Source organism: Genypterus blacodes, unplaced genomic scaffold (assembly GCF_046128005.1).
Source record: "Genypterus blacodes isolate CSIRO-AG114 ecotype Tasmania unplaced genomic scaffold, CSIRO-AGI_Gbla_v1 ptg000127l_1, whole genome shotgun sequence".
NCBI classification, from domain to species: domain Eukaryota; kingdom Metazoa; phylum Chordata; class Actinopteri; order Ophidiiformes; family Ophidiidae; genus Genypterus; species Genypterus blacodes.
Genome location: NW_027466929.1, coordinates 190001 through 207500, shown reverse-complemented (window position 1 = coordinate 207500; position 17500 = coordinate 190001). Strand labels below are relative to the sequence as shown.

At 53.5% G+C, this 17500-nt stretch overlaps 3 protein-coding genes across 7 annotated transcripts in view; 2 read left to right on the top strand and 1 right to left on the bottom strand.

The window, feature by feature from the left end:
* Window positions 1-3766, top strand: part of aifm2 (AIF family member 2) — a 3953-nt gene extending 187 nt beyond the window's left edge. Inside the window, exons 2-10 of one of the 4 annotated variants that reach the window (XM_076162670.1) lie at window positions 607-665; window positions 960-1158; window positions 1408-1523; window positions 1885-2004; window positions 2140-2232; window positions 2460-2568; window positions 2680-2832; window positions 3131-3331; window positions 3412-3766. In XM_076162670.1, the coding sequence (XP_076018785.1) occupies window positions 984-1158; window positions 1408-1523; window positions 1885-2004; window positions 2140-2232; window positions 2460-2568; window positions 2680-2832; window positions 3131-3331; window positions 3412-3563 (1119 nt within the window). In that variant the 5' untranslated portion in view covers window positions 607-665; window positions 960-983 and the 3' untranslated portion in view covers window positions 3564-3766. Of the gene's footprint in view, window positions 1-606; window positions 666-931; window positions 1159-1407; window positions 1524-1884; window positions 2005-2139; window positions 2233-2459; window positions 2569-2679; window positions 2833-3130; window positions 3332-3411 lie in introns of all 4 variants that reach the window. The other 3 variants (XM_076162671.1, XM_076162672.1, XM_076162673.1) reach the window with 3 other exon arrangements.
* Window positions 3767-4511: 745 nt separating this feature from the next.
* On the bottom strand, window positions 4512-6579 carry LOC143010384 (very long chain fatty acid elongase 6-like). Of its 2 annotated transcripts, none has more exons than XM_076162674.1 (4): window positions 6342-6579; window positions 5658-5789; window positions 5336-5487; window positions 4512-5257 (listed from the first exon to the last, which is right to left on the bottom strand). In XM_076162674.1, the coding sequence occupies exons 1-4, from the start codon at window positions 6437-6439 to the stop codon at window positions 4827-4829; spliced, it is 813 nt and encodes a 270-aa protein (XP_076018789.1). In that variant the 5' UTR covers window positions 6440-6579; the 3' UTR covers window positions 4512-4826. The 2 variants fall into 2 exon arrangements, with proteins under 2 accessions (XP_076018789.1, XP_076018790.1); XM_076162675.1 differs by having other exon boundaries at window positions 6280-6370.
* A 5278-nt stretch (window positions 6580-11857) lies between these two features.
* Window positions 11858-17500, top strand: part of LOC143010388 (PH and SEC7 domain-containing protein 1-like) — a 24823-nt gene continuing 19180 nt past the window's right edge. The window contains 6 exon segments of the mRNA XM_076162679.1: window positions 11858-12836; window positions 12975-13086; window positions 15092-15339; window positions 15675-15949; window positions 16672-16909; window positions 17018-17277. Coding sequence (XP_076018794.1) covers window positions 12216-12836; window positions 12975-13086; window positions 15092-15339; window positions 15675-15949; window positions 16672-16909; window positions 17018-17277 — 1754 coding nt within the window. The 5' untranslated portion in view covers window positions 11858-12215.

Sequence of the window (17500 nt, the reverse complement as noted above, 5' to 3'; positions counted from 1 at the left end):
CTGCCGTGATGTTTTATAACAGTTTGATCTGATAACAGGACGTCGTTCGTCATGAAACACTGAAGTCCTCTTGTTTACGTTCAGCGCTGCTTCATTTGTGACAAACCTGATTAAGTGGAGGAAGATCATTTCACACACTCACGTACATGGAAACATAAACAGCCGAGTATCAAGATGAAGTCCGGGAAACTTCTCAAAACGCATGATTTCACATTTGTACCGGACGGATTTAAATTGTTCAACCTTTGTTTCCTTTAATGATGAAGAAACAAATGTTGAAGAAACAAATGACCCGAATGTGGAGACTCAGACTGAGACTCAGACTCAGACTGAGACTCAGACTCAGACTGAGACTCAGACTCAGACTGAGACTGAGACTCAGACTCAGACTCAGACTGAGACTCAGACTGAGACTGAGACTCAGACTGAGACTCAGACTCAGACTCAGACTCCACTTGTGTTGCTGCGTGTGTATTTCCAGTCTTTCAGTTTAATTGACATTAGAACAATAATATGACATCATCATCATCAGGAGCTCTAGATGTTTGATCCACGTCAGTCGAACACTTATAAAACAAACAAAGTGGTGATTTTGTTTTATGACAGGAATCCTAAAAGCCTGAAAGCTGTGAGTCTGAGTGACAGGAGATCAATCACCACCTCAGGTGAATGAGAGTCAAACTGCTTAATGTTCATTTTCTGCTTTTGTTTTGTAGAATGTTGCCATGGAAACTAACTTTTCCATCCTGCTTGAATCATTCAGGAGGTTTATGAACAAATCTGTGACTTTAACTCTTTAATGAGATGTGAGAGTGTTTGATACAAACAGTGATGCTGCATTCAAAGACCTCTGCTCTGCTGGGATCCTGAACCTTCCAGGCTCCACAGATTGTTTGATTGACATATTTGTCCATTTCTCATTTCTATTCAGTTCCTGTCCGATCTCCATTCCGTTCCAGGTTCACAGTTGATCTCTCTCAGCGATGGGAGGCGGGGCGTCGGCGCTGGAGGACGTGCACGTGCTGGTGGTGGGCGGCGGCTTCGGCGGCGTGGCGGCGGCTCAGCAGCTTCAGTCTGCAGGACTCAGCTTCACGCTGGTGGACATGAGGGACGCCTTCCATCACAACGTGGCAGCGCTGAGGGCCTCCGTCCAGCAAGGTCACTCAACACAGCAACACTCTGACCTCACTCTCAGGTCATTCAGGTCATTCTGATTGATAACTCCTGAGCCTCCAGGTGAAAAGAATCAAACTGAGATTTCATTTATTGGCAATAAACCAGGCTCACAACTTATCAATCAACCCTCTTGATTGATAAGTTGTGAGCCTTTTTAGATTGTGTTGTATTTTCCTCCACTTTTGTAGTGAGATGTATTTACAGTGATGTGACCTTTGACCCTGGCTGCAGGCTTCGCTCAGAGGACCTTCATCCCGTACGCTCAGACCTTCGGACAGCGCTTCGTTCAGGGCCGGGTGGTGCGAGTGGACACAGAGAGACAGACGGTGGTCCTGGAGGACAGGACGGTGAGGTCACACACACACACACACACACACTTACACACACACACACACACACACACACACACAGCTTCACTGGCCTGTGTTCATCGTTTGTTCCATCAGAATTTCATTTCCTGCGGTCAGTCGCTGGACTCGTTCTCTCTCACACTGCCATGCACACTGAGTGACACCAGGACGTGTTCTCTCTTTAAAGCCATCCACTGGATGTTTGAAGAGCTTGACTGATCTTTGTGTAGCTGTCTGGCTCAGTGTGTACACACACAGTACACACACACACGTTCCAAAGTAACATTGATTGATTGTTGCTGCATTTCTGTTTGAGCGTGATGAGTTCAAGTGCAGCTCCGGTATCTCTCTTTCCAAGGAGCTTCAGTACTCTCACCTCCTCCTGTGCACCGGGACCGACGGGCCTTTTCCTGGGAAGTTCAACACGGTGGCTTCGTACCAAACGGCCGTCCAGAGGTACGACGACCTCGTCAAGGAGGTACGACAGAGGGACCGCCAGGGTTCAGGGGTTTGGCTTCAGTTCACATTCTCATACGGACATCTGTACCACATCTGTGATACGGTAACCATGTCAACGACCCTGTGACTGTGTCTCTGTGCTGGTATTGGTCAGGTCCAGGAGGCGGAGTCAGTGCTGGTGGTGGGCGGGGGCTCGACCGGTGTGGAGATGGCTGCTGAGATAAAGACGGAGTATCCAGACAAGAAGGTGACCTCTGACCTCTGACCTCTTACTTTTTACCCCACACACACACACACACACACACACACACACACACACACACACACACACACACACACACACACACACACACACACACACACACACACACACACCTGTCCTGAAGTAAAGAACCAAATTAAATAAAAGTAAAAAAGCAGAGGGTTAAATTCCTTTGTTGTGTTGCCGTGGTGATTTTTTTGTCTCCTCTTCAGGTGGTTCTGCTTCACGCTCGGATCGGCCTGGCGGACCCAGAGCTCACACCCAGCGTCCGGCGGGAGGCCAAGCAGGTTCTGCTGGAGAAAAGAGTGCAGCTCCTTCTAGGTACAGAAGCTTTCAGGTCCCCACACACACACACACACACACACACACACACACACACACACACACACAGTTCTGGGTGTGGTTCTGAGGTTTTCCCTGCTGCCGTCTCAGGTCAGAAAGTGTCCAACCTGTCCCAGCTGCCAGTGAATGTGACCCGGCGGAACACGCAGGTCACCACGGATAAAGGAACCAAACTGAACACGGATCTCATCCTCTGCTGCACCGGGAGCAGAGTCAACTCAGACGCCTACGCAGCCAGCCTCTGTAAGATCAACCACCAGATCAACCACGGCAGCTTTCAGAACAGAATTTGATATAAAAACAAAGAGTATAAAGACACAAACATAAAAAGATTAGATTTTATTCTTTTTCACACCAAAAATGAGGAGAAAAGAGCAGAAATGTGAGACAGTTTGATCTCCTGAGCAGCAGAGTTGAGTCAAATTAGAGGTTCCTGCTTCTTAACTGCCAGTTAAGAAAACAGAGACGTCTCCGTCCTCGGGGACACACACGTCTCTGTCCCAGTGGGTGTCTGGTGTCTCAGCTGATGTTCTGGTTGCAGCTGGATCTCTGGCAGAGGACGGAGCCTTGAAGGTCAACCAGCACCTGCAGGTCCAAGGTTTCTCCAACGTTTACGCTGTGGGCGACTGCGCCAACGTCGATGAACCCAAGATGGCGTACCACGCCGCACTGCACGCCGCTGTGGCTGTGGGCAACATCGTCAACAGTCTGAGAGGGAAAGAGCTGACCTCCTACCACACAGGTCTGTCTGTCTGCCTGCCTGCCTGTCTGTCTGTCTGTCTGCCTGCCTGTGTGTGCTCTGACGGTGTAGCTGGTTGCTAGGTAACGTCACCATGCTGCTGGCTCTGGGCCGTGACGATGGCGTGGGTCAGTTCGCTGGCGTCCGGTTGCCGCGGCTCCTGGTGGCTCTGGGGAAGAGCAGAGATCTGCTGCTGTGGAAGAGCTGGAGGGAGATGAAGCAGAGACAACCCTAACACACACACACACACACACACATAACCCAGGGAGGAAGTGTGAGGCTGGATTGATAAGTAGTGAGCCTATGTGTTTAACACTTCAGATCAGAATGTGAAGGTTTCTCTTTGTTTCTGTGTTCAGGAGGAAACCACAGGAAGCTGAAGTCAGACACATTTCCTTTATTCTTACAAATGTTCAATAAAATGTTTACACAGTAAAATCATCTTTGTGTTTCATTCCCAGCAGAAGGGTCCTGCTTCAAACAGGAAGTCTTCCTCCCCCTCGTCTTCATCATCTTCAGCAGCTTTCATTCCGTTCATTTTTCATTCAAACTTTTCCAGCTTTTCACAAAATTCAGACAAAGAATTCAAACCTTCTCCCGTTCACATCGACAGAACCAAAGCTCTCTGCTGCTGCCACACACACACACACACACACACACACACACACACACACACACACACACACACACACACACACACACACACACACACACACACACACACACACACACACACACACACACACACACACACACACACACACACACACACACACACACACACACACACACACACACACACACACACACACACACACACACAAGTGAGCCCCTGTTGGTCTTCATTCGCTCATGTAAACATCAAACCTGCACACAGAAACCAGAGCACGTCTGTCCCGTTACTATAGAAACCACCACACCCACGTGAACAACAGTGACGCCTGAGGAACATCGAGAAAACTCCAACCTTTAAGAGACTTCACTCCACTGAGGCAGCGAGAGCGTTTGTCCGACCCCCCCCTGTGACCCTGAACGCACCGTGAGTGTAAACACAGAAAGAAGCAGAAACCCTGAGTGAGCGGCGTCCTCACTCAGGACATGAATGGGAGGTGTGGCCCACGCCACGCCGCCAAACCCGTCAGACCGGCGACATCCAGTTTCGGCAATGGGCTGGAATGAGGTTCACAAAGAGTTTGGGCGAGTCAGACATTCCTACAGACGCATCAGGCAGACATCATCTTCATCGTTTTGGGGAGAAAAACTCCTAATGTGGATTAAAGAAAGCTAAAGACCAAGGCCTTCAACAAATCTAATCAACGGAACTTTCTGACACCATTAAGGCAAAGTTGTGCGACGTGAAGCTGAGGAGAGGATCGATCCAGCTGATGCAGAGGAGAAACATCTGACAACAAACAAACATCGTCCAGGAGCAGCTTGGATTAATAAACATTGATCATCATCTTCATCACTTGTCCAGCTCAGCCCCCCCCCTGGGTGTTCAGTCGGCCTTGGCGTGTTTGGACGCCGCGCCCCTCCGCAGGTACGTCTGGTAGAAGAAGTTGGAGAAGAGCAGCAGGTAGCTGAGGTACATCAGCGTCGCCCAGGCGATGTTGTCCACGCGTGACGGACAGTCGCCCTGCTGCATCCAGCGGTACACCAGCCCGCTGACCGTCAGGCCCATGACCATCTGAGCGATCTGAGCGCTGGTGATCACCACGGCGAAGGGGCGGGGCACGCGCAGGCCGGCGGCCCGAGCGGCGTAGTAGCTGTACATCAGCGCGTGCACGGTGTAGTTCATGGTCATGAACCAGCCGCCGCCGGCCACCATGTCTTTGTAGGAGTACCAGGAGTACAGCAGCACGGTGATGTGGTGGTACCAGTGCAGGAAGATCAGGCGCTGTTTACGCAGCACGATGAACGCCGTGTCGCCTGGGAGACGGACAGCACAGTTAGTTTATACAAAGTGATGACGTCGCTGATTTGAGCAGACATCTTCGTCATCCTCACCGAGCTCTGGAGCTTTGCTGAGCACGAAGGCGTAGGCCCAGAACTTGCTGACTGGTCCATTATAGAAGCTCTGGTCACAGATGGAGCGCCTAAAGCCGCTGGACGCCAGAACGTGGAACATGTAGTAGCCGGTCCGCACGGCGCCCACGATGCTGTGAACAGGAAGTTCAGACATGAAGAAGTGTGCGTCTCCTGATCATGGTGTTGGTTTGAGAGGACGACGTCGTCATGTGAACCGAGACAAAGAATCACACAGCACGCCGCCCGTCACCATGGAGATGGAGGCCCGTTTGGCCACGTTTGTGTGAGAAGGAGAAGTTACCTGAAGAGAGCGAGGCTGAGCGACCAGAGGACGAGCGGACGCCGCAGGTTCATCTTGGGTCTGAGCCTCATGTAGTGCTGCCCTCCAAACACCAGGGCGGCGTATAGAGCGCTGAACACAAACGCCTGCGTCCTGAGGTGAGACGGTCAACATAGGGTTACTTCACCAAGCAGCATCATCATCATCATCATCTCAAGTCTGACTGCAGCTTAAAGCTTTTCAGTCCTGATGGATCAATCACTTATAATCATAACAGATGAGGATCCTGAACTCATTTACGCAAGTTCAGGATCCTGAACTCAGACTTCCTCTGGGTCAGCATGGACACACACACACACACACACACACACACACACACACACACACACACACACACACACACACACACACACACACACACACACACACACACACACACACACACACACACACACACACACGTTGAGCAACAGTATTCAGATTCTGATTCATCTCAGAGGGTTTCGGTACCTGGAGAACCGGTTTAGGTCGAAACAGCAGGAGACCCGCACCCCCCAACACACACACACACACACACACACACACACACACAAACATACATACATACATACACACACACAACCCCCCACACCCCCCAACCCACCTTCACACACACAAACCCCCAGTCCAGCATTGGTCCGTGAACGCAGCAGCTTCGGTTCTCACCAGTTTGCTCTCATCCATCGTATCGCTCCTCGTTCATCAAAGCGCCGCTCGAAGCCATATCCACAAAGGTCAAAGTTCGACTCATTCAGCTCCAACATCTTCAGCGCTCAGCGGTGACGGGAGGTTTTACAGCAGAGTGTGTCCTGAGGTTTCTCCTGTCTGTCTCCCGTGTGTGTCCCGTCTGTCTGCGTGCCTCCCGTGTCTGAAGCGCCTCTCACCTGTTTCCGCTCTAATTAAAGCTGGCCAGCAGGGGGCGTGGCCTATGAGGACACACCTGCGAGTTCCCCTTCTCCGTAAGTATTCAGTATTGTTTATGTTATGTTTATATTGTTTCACTCTTTCTATATCTTCACACTCATGAGTGAAAACATATGAAATATAAATAAAACATAAAGTAACCTCTGCATGTCGCTCTCTATGTACATGCTGTAGGGGGCGGGGCGAGGGGAGGGAGGGGGCGGGACACAGAGTCCTTTTTGTAAATATTCTTTGGCGCCTGTTTGGACGCTTGTTGTGACGTCACGTTACGTATCGTCACGTCACCTCAACGATGCGGAAGTCCGAGTCACCGTGGAGAACGTAAACTAATGTCAACCAGCCTCCAAGCGATCAAAGAGAAAGAAGAAGAAGAGAGGAGACGCAGCAGCGGACTGAGTTCTGGAGCCGAACCGGACTCTGCACCGCCCGCTGCGCTTCTACCGGCACCGACATGGAGCTCAGCTAACAGCCGCCGCCGCTAGTTACCCTCTGCCTCTGCCGCCGGCTCTGCCGGTACCGGTACCGTTTGTCCAGAACGGAGTGGCCGAGTAGCTCAGGGTCCGTGTCAGGGTTCTGGTTCTGTTGCACGGGTCGCAGAGATCCAGCAGCCCCGCTCCGTGGTTCAGTCCTTTGTGGGTAAGTGAAGTGCACACTGAAGTCCATTCAGAACACAACATCTCCTCTTCTGCTGGGCTCTCTGCGACATTAGAGGCTCCATGAGCACCATCACACATGTGGACTCATCAGAACCTCCTGCCCTGTGGTTCGGCTCCGATATCGTGCTCCAAGGAGCGCTTTATGTGATTAAATGGAGACTTTAGCCAGCGGCTCGCTCGTTAGCATTCTCCTCTCCACATCTTTGTCCTCCCTGCGGAGCTTTCTCCTCTCCTCAGCGACATGTCCCCTTATCCGGTTCTGCTGCCTGCGGTTCATCAATGCCGAACCCAAACTTCATCTCCAAGCTTTCACCAAATGCATTGGCTTCCGTTTTAGACGCGTTGAATTCTTGCATATTGGCTAAAGTGTTTCAAACTGACTGAACATTGAAAGAAGTTCAGCTCCGTGTCTGAGGGCGCAGCGGGATCCGAGCAGCGCGGTGTGTTTATGTTCAGTAAAGCTCCATAGATGAGCTGCTGTGTGTGTGTGTGTGTGTGTGTGTGTGTGTGTGTGTGTGTGTGTGTGTGTGTGTGTGTGTGTGTGTGTGTGCTCCTCTGCTTTATGGATCTGACTGCACGCTGATTTGATTTCTATTGAAATGGGCTGAACTGAGAGGAAGTGGTTGATCTCTTCATGTGTGGATGTGGAGGGACAGAGTCACAGCACAGTGACTCCCCCCCCTCTCTGGTTCAGAGGTGCCTGACACAGGTATGATGCTGAAGCACCATGTCCCTCATAGGAGGTCATCCTGAGATGGCATCGTAACAGAAGGTGTGAAAGGTCAGGGGTCAAAGGTTAAAGCTGTGTGATCATTGTGATTGATCTGGAGGTAGAAGGTGTGGACTCATCCATCATCCACGGCTCAACCACAGACAGGAAACTGATCAACCAATTGGAGTAAAAAATGATTAAGCAGAGCATTGAATGAGCTCACAAACAAACAAACAAACAGACTCTTCATCCTGTTGCTTCACATGATCTTCATCTTCTCTCCTCTCAGACTTCCTCTTGTCTGGATCTGCCTGCAGCAACTGAGGTACTGTAACACACACACACACACACACGCACACACACACACACACACACGCACACACACAGGGGATATCACAAAGTCTTTATCTCTTTCACCTCAAACTAAACTGTGGTCTGTAAATGTGTGATTATGAAATCAAGCCAGGCGGCGATTGAATGAAGTTGATTATGTGTGGAGGAGCAGCGTCTCCATGGAGACAGTCTATAATATAAGATGGTAGACTCTGACATGTTAAAGATCCAGTGTCTCTCCTGTAGCTGTGGTGTCAGTCTGCTGATTCAGGCTCAGATGAGTCACAGATCTCAGCTGCTTCTTCAGAGATCTCACACACACACACACACACACACACACACACACACACACACACACACACACACACACACACACACACACACACACACACACACACACATACACACATACATACATACATACATACATACATACATACATACATACATACATACATACATACACACAACCCCCCACACCCCCCAACCCACCTTCACACACACAAACCCCCAGTCCAGCATTGGTCCGTGAACGCAGCAGCATCTAAATGCTCCCTCCAGGGTTTGAGGCTCACATGATCCTGATCTGTTACTCCTCATGTGTGACCTGTGGCCAGATGAGAGGAGCGAGCAGAGGAGAAGCTCCAACTTCACTCACACATCTGCTGACACACAGCTCAGCGTTAGAATCGTGTTTCACTGCCATCTGGTGGTGGAACACTTCACTGCACCACACTGCTGTGGTGCAGTGAAGCTTTGTAGCATCTCACTTCCATTTCTGACGTTTCTTATTCTAAATATAGGGATTTAGTTTACTTATTAAACTTCCTTAGTTTACTTATATTTCTATAGTAGAGCTTTACGAACCCTAAAAGCATTCTAACTCTTTAAGGTGACTTCAGTGGCTTTACTAAATGTAAAGATCTCTGGAAGAACTAGTTTGTTCCTCTGTCAGTTGTGTCATTGTGTAGATGTGTAGATGTGTGTGTGTGTGTGTGTCTCTTCAGGTCATTACATCATAACACAGTTCTATCAGTGAGTCCATGAGATACCTTGAGCTTTTATTGTGAAGGGCAGATCTTCTCTCATACTAACATGGATCCATCAGGGTCCATTAGAGACCTGCAGACCTGAAGAGAAGCACAGACAGCTACACACTGACACACTGCCAGAGGAACACACAGAGGTCAGAGGTGACTTTCCCCATAATCACCATATATATGTATTTATGTATTTCATCATATTCTCATCCGTTTCCTTGAAGTCTTTAAACCTTCATCCATTTGTATTTCACACCTTTCACTTGATTGTCCTGTGATTGGTCGGGTCAGTTTGGTCAGCTGACCCTCTGACCTTCCTCCCACCCCCGCAATGATGCCCCCCCCCCCCACCTCCTGCCCATCTGTCAGAGCTGCACAGGATTGGCCGAGGGGAGGAAGGAGGAAGCTGTGATTGGCTGGCAGGCTTCCTGGAAAGGACGGGGCGGGGAGAGTGGGTTATTGATAGAGATCGGAAGAAGAGGAGGAGGAGGAGGAGGAGGAGGAGGAAGAGGAGGAGCAGGAGGAGCAGGAGGCGGAGGAGGCGTAAATCCACAATGAGCCGGCTCTGCTGCAGACAACAAGTGTTCAGCTGTGAGCAGAGAGAGAGGCGGGCGAGCAAGGATAACACAAGGAGAGAGAGAGAGAGAGAGAGCGAGAGAGAGCAAGAGCCAACGAGAGGAGGAAGGAGAAGAGAAGGAGGTTACCACGGCAACTCGGGGGACGTCACTGAGGCTGTGAGGGGACACAGGTAAGGCAACAGCAGCGTGTTGGTGTGTGTGTGTGTGTGTGTGTGTGTGTGTGAGAGCGCTGTGGTGGATGGAGCAGTGCATGCTGGGAGCTGGTGGTGGTGTAGGGGGAATCCTATTAGAGTCCAGGAAAAGTAGGGCTAACTGGCTGCTTATCTCTCACACACACACACACACACACACACACACACAGCCTGCAGAGAGTTTTACAGGAATGTTATCAGTCTCCTGTGTTCTCTCAGTGTGTGTGTGTGTGTGTGTGTGTGTGTGGCTGTAAACAGAGTGCAGAGTTCAGCAGGCAGACTAGAGTGCTGTGTTGTGTAGATAAAGCCTGTGTGTGGTGAGGAGCAGTTTGTCATCATGAGGAGGAGCTGACACCTACAGCTCAACTTAAACACACACACACACACACAGTTAAACACACACACACAGGCGTTTGTAAGAACTGCACAAACACACGTCAATCATCTACACATGTTCCTGCTCACATACATGTGGCTGACAGAGGAACAGATCTCACCTGAGAGGGGAAGGATGAAGACTTCTCTGCTCTCATTACATCTCAGGACATCAGGCGGTTGCTAGGAGACGTCTGGTGATGGAGCTAATGTTTGCTAGGTCAGTCAGCTTCAGTGTCAGCTTCAGTCTGAGCTCACCTCCATCTCCTCTGTCTCTGTCCTCTCTGCAGGTGCAGGTCATGAGTGGGAGACGGAGGTCAGATCCTCTGTGAGCTCCTTCAGGTTTCACTCTGGCAGCTTCCTGGAGGGCAGGAGGAGGAGGAGGAGGAGCCAAGAGGAGGAGCAGGACCTTAAGACCTGGACTGAGGCTCCGTCATGTCTCAGGCAGGTAAAGTCCTCCACCTGTACGTGGAGGTGAGATCTGTGGGTGAGGAGGAGGGGAAGCCAGGAGGAAGAGGAGAGGACCAGCTGCTGCTCCAGAACCCAGATGTCCTCCATCGCTCTGAGAGGACTTCTGCTTCTTCCAGCCCAAACTCCTCTCCAGTCCTTCAGCACCGAGCTGCCCACCAAAGTCTCCCTCCCTCCAGGAGCCCCAGGCCTTCAGTGACCTTCCAGCTCCACAGCCCCGAGGCTCCAGGCTCTCCGTCCGTCCCACAGCGCCACCAACAGGCCGACACGTACGACAGCTTTCAACATCTACTGGAGATCCTCTCGCCTGGAGGCAGCAGCCTGCGACGCCCCGGCTCCTCGGACAGGGACCTCACGTCCCCCTTTACGTCCTCTGGGAGGCTCAGCGCCGTGTCCACGCCCACCAGCACCCGCAGGTCCTCTGGTGCCCCGGGCGTGGGGGGGCAGGCAGGGCAGACCTCTGTGGTGACCTTTGGTTACATTGAGAAATCCAGCGTCCAGAACATAAGCAGGCGGAGCTCAGGGGCCCCCCCCCTGGCCCCGCCCCCTCACAAGAGGCTCAGTGACCCCACATGGTGTCATGGCTGCCAGGTGCCCAGCTGCCCCGACCCGTCTCTGGATCAGTCTCCCTGGGGGTCCCCTTACCTGCAGAGGGCCACCCTGGACTCTGTGGCCAGAGGGGCCCCCTGCAGGGCCTTGGAGGACTTTGGCTCCCCAGAACTCAGGCGGCGCTTTGCTCAGAATGGCTCTGAGGATGGCGGCCCGCCCCCCTCACGTCCCTGCCAGTCCTGGGGGGGGTCGCCTGTTCTGCCCCGCAGCAGCCGCACCCTGCCTGCTGAGGCCCACATGCTACAGCAGGACCGGGGCCTCTGGGGCTCCGGCCCGGTGAACGGGCTGCCCAGGAGCCCCGCCTCCAATCAGCTGTCAAACTCGTGGCTCCACCTGTACTCCCTGCCCGGCGGCCAGCAGCAGGCCTGTGCGGAGGACCGGAGCCTCAGGGGGGCCGGCACATTCCGCCCCTCCTTACCTGCAGGGAGGCCCACAGACATCCAGCACCAGATCCACACCGCGACCCGGCCCAGACCTGCAGACCACAGTGCTCATGCTAATGCTAACTCCACTCTATGCAGACCCCCCCCCAGCAGGAGAAGCAGTGATGTCATCAGGAGCGTCTCAGCTTCAGGCCCTGAAGCTTTGGAGGCTCACCTGTCTCCTGTCTGCACACAGCGACTCTCTCCCTCTCTGGGCTCAGAGGGACCCAGGATGTCTCTGTCTGGGTCCAGACCTCCTGAGCCGTCGCCCCCCCACCAGACCAGACCAGGACGCATCTCCCCCCTCCCAGCCCAGAGAGGCGTGTCCACACCAGCGTCTCCGGCTCTGCCAGCCAGGTTGCACCGCACGGCCGGCTCTCATTCGCCCATCCTGGACCCCAGACAGCGGTGGGGGCCGTCTGTCCCCAATAAGGACACGTCTGTCCCCAGTAAGGACACGTCTGTCCCGCACAGATACCAGACGCCACAGTACACCGGAGACCCTAAATCCTCTGGACTAGAGTGGACGCAGTGCGAGCAGGTCTTCTTCAGGCCACCCAGAGACGGGACACCTCAGTCTGGCAGAGGGATGGAAGAGACGCCTGTGAGCTGGACGTCCTCGCTCAAGGACAGGGACGGAATCTGGGATAGAGTTCTGGACCACGGCAAGGAGGGAGGAGACAAAGGAGGGAGGATGTCACTCCAGGGGTACGAGAGGGGGGATCAGAAGGAGGAGGCCCAGGATCAGAGCGGGGCTGGGGGGACGTCCTCTCAGAGCTCCAGTGGAGTCTGTCTGTCCCCCGAAACATCCAGCCAGTCCAGCCAAGACATGGCAGACAGCTCTGGGATGCAGGTCGGCTCAGGGGCGTGGGGGGGGGGGTGGATCCCGTGTTGATGGCGTGTTGATGGCGTGTTTACTCCCTCTGTCAGCATTAGTGACTCACTGTTTCTTCACGCTGCTTCTCTTCCTCCTCATGTTGTTGTCTTGCAGTCGGACGCCGGCTCAGTGGCGGCAGCGCCGTCCTCCAGGTCTCAGAAGATCGCCCAAGCCAAGTGGGACTTCCTGTTTGGAGAGCCGAGCGAGGAGAGGAGGAGGAGCCAAGGTGAGTGCTGCTTCATCACAGGTTCATCTTCAGCAGACAGTCTGTGGTGTCCTCAGGTGGTTCCTCCTCAGGTGGTTCCTCCTCAGGTGGATCCTCCTCAGGTGGATCTTTCTCAGGTGGATCCTCCTCAGGTGGTTCCTCCTCAGGTGGATCCTCCTCAGGTGGTTCCTCCTCAGGTGGTTCCTCCTCAGGTGGATCCTCCTCAGGTGGTTCCTCCTCTGGTGTGCTGCAGGTCAAAGGGCCGTGTCCTCCTTGTTTCACTCCAGATGTCTTTTGGAATTATGCTGCCTTTGAAAGTGGGCGGGGTTTCATCCCTCAGTGGAGCGTTCACATGACATCATCTCATGTTCATTCACTCACTCACACTCACTCACTCACACACTCACACTCACACACACACACACACACACACACACACACACACACACACACACACACACACACACACACACACACACACACACACAGATCCTGTCATTAGTTTGTTAAGTTGTTAAAAGCCAAACAGGCTCTTGTCGTCATGCTCTTGTCTTCATGCTCTTGTCTTCAGGCTCTTGTCTTCGGACTCTTGTCTTCGGACTCTTGTCTTCGGGCTCTTGTCTTCGGGCTCTTGTCTTCAGACTCTTGTCTTCGGGCTCTTGTCTTCAGACTCTTGTCTTCAGGCTCTTGTCTTCGGGCTCTTGTCTTCGGGCTCTTGTCTTCAACTCTTGTCTTCGGGCTCTTGTCTTCGGGCTCTTGTCTTCGGGCTCTTGTCTTCAGACTCTTGTCTTCGGGCTCTTGTCTTCGGGCTCTTGTCTTCGGGCTCTTGTCTTCGGGCTCTTGTCTTCAGACTCTTGTCTTCAGGCTCTTGTCTTCGGGCTCTTGTCTTCAGACTCTTGTCTTCGGGCTCTTGTCTTCGGGCTCTTGTCTTCAGACTCTTGTCTTCGGGCTCTTGTCTTCAGACTCTTGTCTTCGGGCTCTTGTCTTCAGACTCTTGTTTTCGGGCTCTTGTCTTCAGACTCTTGTCTTCGGGCTCTTGTCTTCGGGCTCTTGTCTTCAGACTCTTGTCTTCGGGCTCTTGTCTTCAGACTCTTGTCTTCGGGCTCTTGTCTTCGGGCTCTTGTCTTCGGGCTCTTGTCTTCGGGCTCTTGTCTTCAGACTCTTGTCTTCAGGCCCTTGTCTTCAGACTCTTGTCTTCAGGCTCTTGTCTTCAGACTCTTGTCTTCAGGCTCTTGTGGGCTGATGGACACTCACAGGTAAACAAGCTGCCATATGATCCAATTAGCTGCAGCTTATCCAGCTTAGCCTCAGCAGGAGCACTCACACACGTGTTACTACACTACATGTATGACCAGGTGTTCCTCCAACCAATCATCTGCTCAGACGGCTCAGACATCTGAATGGAGACGTGGAGGAAATGGTTATTGATCCTTATTGACTAAAACCCTTCAGCTCTTTGAAACATGATGATGTCAGAGGCCAAGGAGAAGAAGAAGAAGCTTTAAGTTTGATCACGTGTGTAAATTTCCCCTCTTGTCCCCTCTTGCCCCCTCTTGTCCCCTCTTGTCCCCTCTTGTCCCCTCTTGTCCCCTCTTGTCCCCTCTTCTTCCCTCTTGTCCCCTCTTGTCCCCTCTTGTCCCCTCTTGTCCCCTCTTGTCCCCTCTCGTCTCCCCTTGTCCCCCCTTGTCCCCCCTTGTCCCCTCTTGTCCCCTCTTCTTCCCTCTTGTCCCCTCTTCTCCCCTCTTGTCCCCTCTTGTCCCCTCTTGTCCCCTCTTGTCCCCTCTTCTTCCCTCTTGTCCCCTCTTGTCCCCTCTTCTTCCCTCTTGTCCCCTCTTGTCCCCTCTTGTCCCCTCTTCTTCCCTCTTGTCCCCTCTTCTTCCCTCTTGCCCCCTCTTCTTCCCTCTTGCCCCCTCTCGTCCCCTCTTCTTCCCTCTCGTCTCCCCTTGTCCCCCCTTGTCCCCTCTTGTCCCCTCTTGTCCCATCTTCTTCCCTCTTGTCCCCTCTTCTTCCCTCTTGTCCCCTGCAGACGCTCTGCTCAGCCCCGTGTCTCCCTCCTCCCTCTGCCTGAAGCCCGCCGGTCAGAGGAGGGGGCGGGACAGCCAGGGTCAAAGGTTATCCCACCTGGCGGTCCGGCAGGTGGAGGTGGAACTGGTGACCTCCGACCCCCAAGGCTCCACCCCCAAAACGGGCATCATCCGCAGAACCCTCAAATACTCTGAGACGGATCTGGACGCCGTGCCGCTGCGCTGCTATAGGGAGACGGACCTGGACGAGGTGACCTGACCTCTGACCTCTGATACATTTCTCCTCTATTCTCTTTACTGTTAGACACTGTGAGATGATTGACAGCTACACAGAGCTTCACACAGGAGAGGAGCAAAGCGTTCCTCCAGGGGCATTTAAGGTCCTTCCTGCTTTGAGGGGGCGTGGCCTCAGTCACTGATGCTTTGGCTCTGTCTGTCTGTCTGTCTGTCTGTCTGTCTGTCTGTCTGTCTGTGTGTGTGTGTGTGTGTGTGTGTGTGTGTGTGTGTGTGTGTGTGTGTGTGTGTGTGTGTGTGTGTGTGTGTGTGTGTGTGTGTGTGTGTGTGTGTGTGTGTGTGTGTGTGTAGGTGATGCGGGCGGAGGCGGAGGCAGCAGAGGAGGCGGAGGCAGACTCAGCCTTTGGCAGTAACCGCAGCGTCCTGGGGACGTCCAGCTCCAGCGCCACAGACGCCTCGCCAAAACCCCCAACAGGCTGGAGGGAGGAGGAAGAGGAGGAAGAGGAAGAAGAGGAGGAGGAGGAGGAGGAAGTCGTGAGCTGGGCCAGCGTCCGCATGCAGGGGGACAGACAGAGACAGAGAGCAACCAAGGAAGAAGACGAGGTCTTCAGTCTGTTGTTGAAGGGGTGAGACAGAGCGACCTGCTGCAGCTCTATAACACAACCAGAGCAGTGAATGTGCTGCTCTGAGCTGCTGTGAGTCAGAACTGGGTTTAGTTCTGTTTGGCTCCATATGGAAGATTTAGTCAGAAAAGAAATGAAAAGCTTGTGGGTCAGAACCGGGGTCAGGGTCAGGCCTGGTCACACTGATGTGGGTCAGGCCCGGGTCAGGGTCAGGCCCGGGTCACACTAATGTGGGTCAGGCCCGGCCCGGGTCACACTGATGTGGGTGAGGCCCGGTCAGGGTCAGGCCCGGGTCACACTGATGTGGGTGAGGCCCGGGTCAGGGTCAGGCCCGGTCACACTGATGTGGGTCAGGCCCGGGTCAGGGTCAGGCCCGGGTCACACTTATGTGGGTCAGGCCCGGCCCGGGTCACACTGATGTGGGTCAGGCCCGGGTCAGGGTCAGGCCCGGGTCACACTAATGTGGGTCAGGCCCGGCCCGGGTCACACTGATGTGGGTGAGGCCCGGTCAGGGTCAAGCCCGGGTCACACTGATGTGGGTCAGGCCCGGGTCAGGGTCAGGCCCGGTCACACTGATGTGGGTCAGGCCCGGGTCAGGGTCAGGCCCGGGTCACACTGATGTGGGTCAGGACCGGGTCAGGGTCAGGCCTGGTCAGAGGAAAGGAGACAAAGGTTCTGGTTGGATTTGAATGAATGTTCTTGTTCTCTGTCTGTTTCCTCCTCAGAGCGTTGGAAGCGTCCTCAGACCTCCACGGCGGCCTGAAGTCGCCCATCTCTGTAGGAAGCCCACGCCGGCCCTCAGACGGCAACCTGGACTCCTTCAGCCGCCATTTTGAAAGCATCATGGAGTCTCACCGTGCCAAAGGAACCTCATACAGCAGCCTGGACAGCGTGGACCTCCTGACCTCTGGGTCTACCTCTGTCTTCACCTTTGACCTGCCCACCCTCACTCCAGAGATCCAGGTAGGGGGTCGGGGCTTATGTTACTGCTTGTAGTCTCCTCCTCCTAGCATCTATCCCTCCTGTAGCCCCCCCTACTGGCTCAATGACCCTGGTTCCTCCTCTGTGCAGAGTCAGATCTGTGACAGCGCCAAGCAGATCATCGAGCTCAGCTTCGCCCCGTTGGCCAAGCCCGACCCGGCGGTGCCCTCCGAGACTTCACGCTCTGAAATCACCCTCAGCGGCTCAGGGGCGGTGCTCAGAGGAGGCTCCGTGGATGACTCCGCCCCTCAGGAACGGCGCCGATCAGAGAGAGAGTCGTGGCGTCGCTCCTTCCTCAAACATGGCTTCCGCAAGGCTAGCTCCGCCCCCTCACTCCACAGCAGCCCCAGGTGAGTGTCTGACTTCCTGTTTTACATATGAGGTGCTGAGCACACACAAACACGCAAACACACACACACTGTGGTTCAGTCCTGTAGTAACAACAATGGACCACAGGGTGGAGCTCCAGAGACACAGTGTGCTTACAGTCAGGTGGAGATGGTTTCTTTGAGTCTCTCTCTCTCTCTCTCTCTGTCTTCTTGTGTGTGTGTGTGTGTGTGTGTGTGTGTGTGT

Excerpts from the sequence above, each read along its gene's own strand:
- LOC143010384 (XM_076162674.1), bottom strand. The coding sequence starts at position 6,439 with ATGTTGGAGCTGAATGAGTCGAACTTTGACCTTTGTGGATATGGCTTC. Across the intron at positions 5,790-6,341 it reads CGATGGATGAGAGCAAACTG|GACGCAGGCGTTTGTGTTCA; the intron begins GTGAGAACCGAA and ends GTCTCACCTCAG. Across the intron at positions 5,488-5,657 it reads CTCAGCCTCGCTCTCTTCAG|CATCGTGGGCGCCGTGCGGA; the intron begins GTAACTTCTCCT and ends TCCTGTTCACAG.